The sequence below is a fragment of the Accipiter gentilis genome, chromosome 5, assembly GCF_929443795.1.
Source record: "Accipiter gentilis chromosome 5, bAccGen1.1, whole genome shotgun sequence".
In the NCBI taxonomy this organism is placed as follows: domain Eukaryota; kingdom Metazoa; phylum Chordata; class Aves; order Accipitriformes; family Accipitridae; genus Astur; species Astur gentilis.
The window spans coordinates 45,807,368-45,816,772 of record NC_064884.1 but is presented as its reverse complement, the minus strand read 5'-3'; the positions used below and the strand labels follow the sequence as shown (position 1 = coordinate 45,816,772).

Genomic DNA, 9,405 nt, shown 5'->3' with positions numbered 1-9,405 from the left:
GGACCCGTGTGCGGGTACCGGGGCTGCTCGGTGCCGTCCGCCCTGCGGGGCGGACCGGGGGCGGGGAGCCCCGGGGAGGCCCGGCCGGAGGATCCCGCCCACCGGCCCCGCCGCCGCCGCCGCCGCCGGCTCCGGGCCCGCCGCGCTGCGCGGGGCGCGGCCGCTCCGGCCCGGGGCGCGGGGCCGCTCCGCCACCGCGGGGCTGCGCACGGCAGGTGAGTCCGCACCGGGACATCCCCCCCCCTCCCCGTCCCCAGCCATCTCCCCCGGTCCCCCGGTACCGGGAGCGGGCAGGGCGGGAGGTGGGGGACGCACACCCACACCGTGGCGGGGGAGGGTCCCCGGCAGCGCCGAGCCGAGCTGAGCTTCCCCCGGGGAAGCACCGGGGCTTCCCCCGCCCGCAACGCCCCCCCCCGGTGCCGGGCGGGACCGGGGTGGGGGGGGAACCCCGGGCATCCCCGGGCTGCGTTGGGTGTACGGAGGGTCCCGGAGCCCGCACAGCCCCGCCGCGGAGAGCCCCCGGGCACCTCAACCGCCCTCCCCGGGGTTAGCGGCGACCCCCGGGGTCGGGCTGGGGACCCCCGTGCCCCGCTCTGGGCTGGGGACCCCGGTGTTGCGGCAGGGAGCTGGCCGTGCCCGTCTTCGCTGCGGTGCGTGGTCCGGAGCCCCGTGGCTGGGGACCAGCCGACACCACCGCGGGGCCCTGGAGAGCCGCATCCCACCCGCGGGGGTCCCCCCCGGGTCCCGTGGCTGAAGCAGCCCCTGTCCCGGGTCACCGGCTCCCGGCTCAGCCCGGCAGGTTTCCCACGGTGGCCGGCCCTGTGCTCGCCCCCGGGCAGCGGGAGGTGGCCCCAAAGGGCAGCGTTCGCCCCACGTTACTTCTGGCAGACTCGGGGGGCCGGTCCCCCCGCCACGCTGATGTGCTGGCGTGGGGCTGGGGTCCTGGTGCCCTTTGGCTGCTCTGAGCCCTGGTCCCCGCTCGGGGACCTCGAGGAGTCCCAGGGGAGCCGGCAGCGCAGGGGTCGGCTCCGCACTGGTGTGACCTTGGGGGGTTTTGGCACAGTTGGGCTGCGTTACGGTGCAGAACCGTCAGGGCGCTCGCCCAGGCTGCGCTACGGGGGCCACCCTTGGGTGGGCACCTCTGCCCCTTGCTGGGGAGCCCCGGTCAGCACCCAGAAGCAGGTTTGCCGCTGGCAGGGCACTCCGGGGGGGGTGTGGGGGTTGTGGGAGCAGCAGGCCGGCTTGCCCGGGATGTGCCCGGACGGCACAGCACGGGGCTTTCCGCTTTGCCTGATGGGGTGCCACGGGGTTCCCTTTGACGCCGGTGTCTTTAATCCTGGGATGGTGGAGAGCACCTGCAACCTGCCCTGATGGCTCCGCTGCCACGGCCCTGCTGGGGACGGGCTGGAGCCCCTGGATGTGGTGGGACCCACGGCTGGGAAAGCTGGGCAGCGCGCTCGCAGGGCTCGGATGTGGCCCTTATCTGCTGCTACCACCCTGGGAACTTGCTACATGCTCAGCTCTAGTGAATTTCCTTTTTCTGTTTTTGTTTCTTTCCTGCTGACGTTTTTCCCCTCCGGAATAAAGGGCTGGATGGGGACCATGGTTACAGGGTGGTGTGGGCAGCCCGACCCCACGGCCGGGGTGGCACCAGGCAGGGAACGGCGGTGCCCAGCCACCCGCCTGTGCCGATCCTCTTGAAAGGGGAAAACCCCAGTGTGTGTCAGCTTGTGCCCCGGGAGCTGCCGGAAAGCGGAGCCGGAGAGTGGGATCCTGCTCTGCCTCTGCCCGCACGTGTTTTCCATCACGTTCCCCAGGGGCTGCCTGCAGCGGCTGCTTGCCTGGAGCCAGGGCTCGCTTGCTGGTGCGTCCCGCCGGTCGCCGCAGCAGGATGTATCTATCGGCCTTCTGCGAGCGAGCGATCAAACCGTCGGTGACCTTGGCGGGGTGGGAGCTCACCCCTGCCTCTGGCTCAGCCCGAGCTGTCTCTGTTTGTTACAGCCCAGCTGCAGGAGACGTGCCTTCACTCGGCCCCTCGGGGCCTGATCCTGCTGCGCAGGAACCCTGAGCGAGGCCGCTGACGGCAGGGGATGGGAGGATGCGTGAGCTGTGCCGGCTGGTCCTGTCCACGTCCCGGTCTCTGTCCCGCGGCCAGACTGCGCCGGGGCAGGCGTGATGCCCGCAGCTGGCACGGCGGCGGTTCTGTCTCTTGGCACCCCTGGTCTGACGCTGTCCCCTTGCTGTCTCCTCCGTCTCAGATGCGCCGAGTTGAGCCGAAACCACCGAGATCCAGCGGTCCGGCGGCCACGTGACTAAGGCAGCGCGGCACCATGCCTGCGGCAGAGCGGGTCCTCCTCCGCTCGGTGACCATGTGGCTGCTCCTGCAGAGCCTCCTCCTCCTCGCCTCCTGCCTCCGCTCGGCCGCCGCGTTCCCCAAGGGCTGCTACCCCTCGGAAGAGGAGGGGCTGAAGACCTTCCGCTGCAGCAATGCTCGGCTGACCGAGGTCCCCAGGGACATACCCAACGACACCAACAAGCTCTACCTGGACTCCAACCGTATCCCCTTCCTGCCCCGCGACGCCTTCCGGGACCTGCCGCTCCTTCTGGAGCTGGATCTCTCCCACAACGCCATCTCCAGCGTCGAGAGCGGGGCTTTCCGAGGCCTGGCAGAGCACCTGCACTCTCTGGACTTGTCTTCCAACAGGCTGGTGTCAGTCAGCAAAGACGCCTTTAGCAACCTGAAGGCCAAGGTCAACCTCTCCGACAACCCCTGGCTGTGTGACTGTCGGCTGCAGGAGCTGATCCGCACGGTGGACCTGGTGGCCGGCTCCTCGGGCGGCATCGTGTGCGACTCCTCCGCGCAGGAGGAGCACGTCGGCAAAGCTTTCCTGCAGGTGATCGCCGACACGGACTTCTGCAACGTGTACAAAAAGACCACGGACATCGCCATGCTGGTCACCATGTTCGGCTGGTTCGCCATGGTGATCTCCTACCTGGTCTACTACGTGCGGCAGAACCAGGAGGACGCCCGGCGGCACCTGGAGTATCTCAAGTCCCTGCCCAGCAAGCAGCGGAGGTCGGAGGAGTCGTCCACCATCAGCACCGTGGTGTGAGGCACCGGCATCCCGCAGGACACGGGGACCCGCGGAGCTGCGGATCGGCCACTCCGCAGGCTTGCCATGGCTGCAGGAGCTGTCACGAGCCACCGTCATTGCAGAGAAAGAGTCACAGATTTGTTCTGTTCTCTCCAAGGAAGCGGTGTCTGGCAGCGGGAGCCACGGCCGGCGAGTGCCTGGCTCTGGCACAGCGAGGGGCGAAGCGGCTGTGGCCAGGGGCGGTTATCGGCAACAAGCACAGAGCAGCCGCGGCGTCCGCCTCCTGCCTCTGAGTTACAAAGGACCCCGAGCATCCCCCCGGCACGCGGATGTTGCTCCGACCGACCTGGACATTCGGACTTCATTTAAAACCTTTCTATTTCCTTTGCAGAGATCCCTTTGGGGCATTAAGGAAATCAATGTTTTAATCCCTCCCTGGTTTACCCTCGGCTGCCCGAGGGATGTTCCCGGCAGTGCGGGGCAGCCTGGGCCTGGCTCCCTGCCTGGATGGGCAGCGGGCAGGGCTGGGCCGCGGGGAGGAGCGGTACGGCCACAAGGCCAGTGCCCTGCCGGGTCGCCGACCCCGGGACGGTCACGGGCTGTGACCGCAGCCCGGCGGGACCGAAGGGCAGGGCGGGAGGTGGGGACGCATCGGTTGGGAAAGGCAAGAGGCAGGTCCGGGGGTGCCCAGCTCCGGCTCTCGTGCCGGACGGTGCCGCCCCATCTCCCGTCTCAGCCCCCGCTGCTCCCTGCTCCTTTCCCGGCACCCCCAGGCCAGGCGGAATGAGGGTTGTGGGGGATCCTGCTCGGAGATGGGGTGGCTGGTGGGCAAACCCAGCACCTTCCCCCTCGGAGCACACCGTTCCTATAAAAAGCAAATGGGGAATAAGAAGCAAATGGGAAATGAGCTCCTCCGGGTCTGAGCCCTCCGGGGCCCCCAAGGGATGTGGGTGCTGCTGGAGGGGAACCGAGGGGTCCAGGCGGTGGGTCCAGCCCTGCAGGGATGTTGGGGGGAGCCGGTTTCCCCTTGGTGCTCCCTGGGGACCACGTAGGTGGGTGTTTGCAGCAGGGTAGCACCCCTCCCCAGCCTGCTCCGATCTGCCGCCGGAGCAGAGCTCCCACCTCTCACTCAAGGACTCACAAGCTGCCGACCGGTCACTGTGACGGAAAGCGGGGATGGAGGGAGCCACCACGGCTCCTCCACCCTCTCCCCACTCCCGCGCTGCTGGCAGGAGCCTGAATCTCCCCTAAAATGCCCCAAAGTCCCTTCTTGACACTTCCAGTATTGGGCTGCAGGTTCCTGGTGTTGGTAGGTAGAGGCGAGGCTGGGGTGCTGGGGGCTGGCGTGGGTGCGGGTCGGTGCCCACCTTTGGGCGTGCAGGGTCCAAGTGGCAATTCAGAGCAAAGCCAGAGCAGACCCAGACTCTTCCAACCGAGTGTCTGGCCCCTGAGAGAGCTGTTTTTGCTGGTTTTGCCCTTTTTTTTAAACCAACTGAAGCTAAATTGCCTTAATTCACCAAGAGCACCAACCAAAGCTGCTTGAACGTCCTCTGTACCAGGCCAGACCCAGCTCCAGCTGCCCCGGAGCAGCGGGAGCTTATTGCCACGTCCAGCCTCAGACCCTGGTGCAGGCAGCGTGTTTCGGCACAGGCAGGGCTCCAGTCCCTGGCTGCTGCCCATCCTGCCGTGCCCCGGTGCCGGCGGGAACCGTGGGATAGAGCTGGCCGGGAGCGGCACCCGCGCCCTTCCACAAGTGCCTACTTTCCCAGCGCAGACCAGGGGCTCTGCAATGCACAAGCACCTCAGCCCCAGCTCCGATCCAGGCATCCCCTGGGCCCGCAGCCCCACGGCAGCTCCCCCCCTTCCAGACAACCGGCTGCGGAGAAAAGGGGCCGGGGGGACCGGACCGAGCCACCGTGAGCGGCTGCACCGCGGCCGCGGGTGCTGCTTCCCTGCGGACACCCCCGGGCGGCTGCTGTCGTGCCCGTGGTGTGCGGGGACACCTGGGACCATCTCACCCAATATGTGTTTTGTTTAAGGGACCTTTTACGTTCTTACTTTATACAACAATAAAGTTGGCTTTTACTTTGGAGCCTGTGCCTGGCGTGTGCTGGTGTGTGCATCCGTGGGGGGCACCGGGTGTTGCTCCCGTGGCAGCTATGGCTTTGGTCGGAGGTGGGTGGCATCCCCCTGTGCCAGGGCCACCCTGGTCCCCGGTGACATCCTGGCCGCAAAAGGAGGATGGAGAGCGCCCACGACAGCCGATGGCTTCCCAGAGTCACGTCCTGCTCTGCTGGGTGCTCCCGGGCTGGCGCTTTCAGAAACACGATACTTGGTCCCTCCGGTAACCCTGCCTTCGCCTTCAATAAATGAACACCCTGCGGCTCAGCTCCTGTGAGCACGGCTCAGGTCACTGGCACGGTGCCGGTCCCCGAGCCGTGATGTGCCGGGACCCTGTGGAACAGTTTACCGGGGCCCCGCTCTGCTCCCTGCCCTCCCATGCCCACCAGACCAGACCCGGGCATCGTGTGGCACACAGGGCAAGGACCATGATGGCCGGGAGGAACAAGCCCTTCCCGATGCCCGTGGTCCCCGTGAGCAGCCTTGTCGGTCGCGGAATCCGTAGCGACCCCGTACCGGTTTACCGGCACCTTTCCCTACGCGGTGCGTGCCGAAGCATGGTGCTGCAGAGGGTGAAAGCTGGGACCTAACGCGGAGTGACAGCTCCCGCTCGCGGGACATTAACCTCGTTTGTCACTCGGCTGTCTCCAGACGCAGCGTGGCATGGCGTGGCCGCGACAGCCTGCAGACCCCGGGCTCCCAAACAGATGGCTGCCGTCCCCCACCCCGGTTCGCTCCCCGGGGACCCTCCTCCCGCGGCCCCGGGAGCAGCTGGGGAGGGCTGGGGGATGCAGCAGGACGGGCAACCCCGGCTGCCACCCCGGCCGTGGGGATGTGGCTCCCCGGCGTCCTGCCAGCGTCCCTCCGTGGGGCTGGATAACGCTGAGCCCCCAGGGACTCCAGGGAGATGTCTCCGAGCTGCTCCAAGCCTCGAGTCGGACAAGGAGGGGACAACCGCAGCCGTCCCCAGGGGCGAGCGCAGCCCCCGGCCAGGGAATCGCACGAGGTCCCCTGAGACCGACCCCAACACCGGTGGCTGCTCGCCAGGACCCCGGCGAGGGCTTGTGGCAGGGCCAGCACTGCCTGGTGTCCTGGCAGGTCTCGTCCCCAGCTCTGTCCTTCCCGTGTCATAAAAAATTTGCAGAAAGCTCCGGGAAGATAGCTTGGTCTGGGACGGACTGAATTGCTTGGGATTTATGCCGTTAGTAATATCAGGTATTTAATCAGGTGTCACAGGGAATGGGGAAGAGTTGGGATTACGGGAATATTTGCAGGATGTGCCTGCGGCCGAGCCGGCGTGTCGGAGGGGTCTTGGGGGGATCTGGCCGAGCACAGGAGGAGGTCGGGGGCCCGCAGCCTGCCGGGCACCGGAGACGGCTCCCATCCCAGGGAGGGATTTTTCTCATCTCACCATTCACTCGCCGGCAGCAAGGTGCTGTGGACAAGCTCCTGCCGGGGAGCTGGGAGCCGGCGCTCAGCGTCGGTGGGTACAGGGGGCTCAGCGTTAAAGTAAACAATTCTCCTTAAGCTAGGAAATACAATCATCCATTTTAATGCTGCATTTCTGGGTAATTCATTTCCTGATGTACTGTAGATTTATCTGCTGGGATCAGTATCAGGAGAATTAGCAGCGTGACCTCCTTCTGTACCATTCCAGCATGCCGGTAAATCTCTGTTATTAACTTCCAAGGTCCTCTGCCCACCTGCGCTGGGTGGGTGATTAACCAGCCTGCTCGGGAGGGCTGTTCTCCTTCTCCGGGATGGAGGAAAATGTGTCACTGGGGCAAGATTTAAGAAGCGGGTCCTCGCTGGTGGTGACGCCTCTTCTGCTCACCTGGCCCCGAACCCCCCCCGGGAGCCCAGGGACCGAGAGATGTTCCCGGGAAGCCAGGCTCTGCATAGCCCCTGGCTCCACTGGATATTCGACTATTTATTGAGCTTACTGGTGGGCAGGGTGGCTGCGGGTCCGTCCTTTCAGCAGCAGTGACAGGGGCTCTGCTCCACACCGGGGGCAAGCATTTGCTTCTGCAGGGGTGTGTGTTTTGGAAGAAAGGTAAAGCAATATTTTTCTCAGCCCGTGAATGAAGCGTGCTCAGCAGTCGCAACCCCAGACTGCATCCTGAACTTTTAACTGATTAGATTTAGAAGAGGGAAGGAAGGATGTCTAATTGTTTAATTTCCACAATTATAAAAATATTTATAAATAATTAGAACTGATGGCAGCAATTACACTGTGATTAAAGCTGGTCTACACTTCATCAACGGCCCTTCAGTTATGTAGCCTTATTTATTTATTTTCACCACAAAAAATCCATTTACAGTGGCATTGCTGCCAATAATGAATCATACTTATTCAGTGCCTGCAAAGGACTCATTAATCCGATGATGTTGCTTGTTATAGGAACGGTGCTGTGCAGAAAATGTGGTCACTGGACTTCGGCTGGAGGAAATTTCATTTCAGTGGATAGGAAACCAGAGCAGAACTCAAAATCACAACATCTTTTCCCGTGGCGTGGTTAAGAGCTCAGCGTTTAAGCCAGCCGCACGTTCCCTCTCCTGACTCGCCATTAATTTTCCCTCCCACCCCGCGTGCAAGCTGGGCATCACTGGGCAGAGGGGTCATTTCTCTGACTGCCATTCTTTTAGGACGAGGTTGTGTCTGGTAATAAAAGAGGGGGACCTGCAGAGCTGCCCCTCTCAGAGAGAAACCTCTTTCCAGTCACTTTTCCAGCCTCTGCGGGAGATGTGGGGCCGTCGGCATCCGTGGCTGGGGCTGGTGCTCGTGTCCGTCCCGTTTTCCCGTGGGAGCAGCGCCGGGCTGGGCACTGCGGCTGCGGCACCCACCGCCTGCCCACGGCCTCGCTCCGGGCCAGGATTTAGGTACCAGAAAACAGCTCAAGCTCCTTTTTTTTCTCCCCCCCGCCCCCCCGCCCAGTTCCAGTTCAGCAGAGCACTTGAAAATATGCGTAATTTTATATCAACAATCGGTCCCATTGAGGAATTCGCTGCGGCTGCTGTACCTAAATAGACCTTGCCCTTCACACGAGCCCCTTGGCTCCCAGCCGTTGGCTTTGACTCAGCAAAAGAGCCGATCCCCTTCGAGCACTGCTGTCCCAGCCCTCCTCCCGCTTCCACAAGAGCACGGCCGCACGTGGGATTTCATCTTTCCTAACACACATCCTTGCCGAGGTGCAGAGCTGCATCCCGGGATGTCCCCGTACTGCCCAGCCCCGAGCACCTGCAGCGTCAGCCGGGGGATCTCGGGGACAGAAACGACACCCTCGACTCTTGGCCAGGCTTCGTTTTCAAGCCACTTTCCACCAAAGCGGCTCTTGGACTGGGTCCTTGTGGGGAATTCCTGGGGGGATGGATTAGCTGGGGCTGCACCCATGGTTTCCTTGGCTCAGCCCACCCCATCCCAGGTGTGATGAGTTCCTGGGATGTGCTGATCCCAGGGCACCTGGTCCCGCTCCTCCCTCCCCACAGCCGCTCTCCTTTTAATCTGCTGGGCAGACTGGTGTTCTCCAGGATGCTGAAGTGAGCTGTGAGCTGCAGTGTGTCACGCTGGCAGCCCTGTGACCTGGTCAACTCCTGTTGACTTAAATTTAGAGAGACAGTTCCCTCGTGGGCTACCAGAGATGCTGCGGGGAGTTACGAGACAACCTTCCCGCTGGAGCAGAGATGTCACCGTCACCCCGGCAGACACTGTCCCGTAACCGGCTAGCCGGTGCGGCAGCTCTGCAGTGAGTGCTTTAACATGTGTTTGTTAAGTGTTTCTCAAGTGGTTTGTTCCAGGCTGGGAAAAGGCAGCTCTGATGTTAAAACAATGGGCTTTGGCTTCCAGTTGCCAGATTATTTTTGTCATTTGTGGATGTTGAAAAGTGCTCACGTGCTGTTGGTAGGCAGCCCGTGGGAAGGGCTGAGGTACCTGAGGCCTGTGCGGAGAAGGGGACAAGAAGTTTTAAGCTCTAAATTTATTATTTGTGAGAGTTCATCGCTACTTTTGAGGTGTTGTAACCGTCCTTTGCAAGAAAGTGAGATTAGAGCTGCGTGGTCGGGGCAGGTTACAGCAGTGCTTTCAAGGGCTGAGCCTTGCAGGAGCAACCAGGGGTTCCCCCGCTGCGCCGAGAGCATCAGCTACAGCCCACGTTTCCAGGAGGAAGGTGTGTAAAACCAGAGCAGAGCGAAA

The 9,405-nt window shown here is 63.3% G+C and overlaps 2 protein-coding genes across 4 annotated transcripts in view; both read left to right on the top strand.

Moving 5' to 3' along the window:
- The first annotated feature begins 150 nt into the window (after positions 1–150).
- LRRC3C (leucine rich repeat containing 3C) lies at positions 151–5,187 on the top strand. 3 transcript variants are annotated; one of them, XM_049800608.1, is made up of 2 exons: positions 151–215; positions 2,259–5,187. In XM_049800608.1, the coding sequence occupies exon 2, from the start codon at positions 2,331–2,333 to the stop codon at positions 3,111–3,113; it is 783 nt and encodes a 260-aa protein (XP_049656565.1). In that variant the 5' UTR covers positions 151–215; positions 2,259–2,330; the 3' UTR covers positions 3,114–5,187. The 3 variants fall into 3 exon arrangements, with proteins under 3 accessions (XP_049656565.1, XP_049656564.1, XP_049656563.1); XM_049800607.1 differs by having other exon boundaries at positions 177–215; positions 2,002–5,187; XM_049800606.1 differs by lacking the exon at positions 151–215 and adding an exon at positions 1,691–1,864 and having other exon boundaries at positions 2,002–5,187.
- Positions 5,188–8,869: 3,682 nt separating this feature from the next.
- IKZF3 (IKAROS family zinc finger 3) overlaps positions 8,870–9,405 on the top strand; it is a 51,877-nt gene continuing 51,341 nt past the window's right edge. Inside the window, exon 1 of the mRNA XM_049800592.1 lies at positions 8,870–8,959. The gene's annotated coding sequence lies outside the window, so the exon portion shown is untranslated. The remainder of the gene's footprint in view (positions 8,960–9,405) is intronic.

Coding starts and splice junctions, on each gene's coding strand:
- LRRC3C (XM_049800608.1), top strand. CDS start 2,331: ATGCCTGCGGCAGAGCGGGTCCTCCTCCGCTCGGTGACCATGTGGCTG.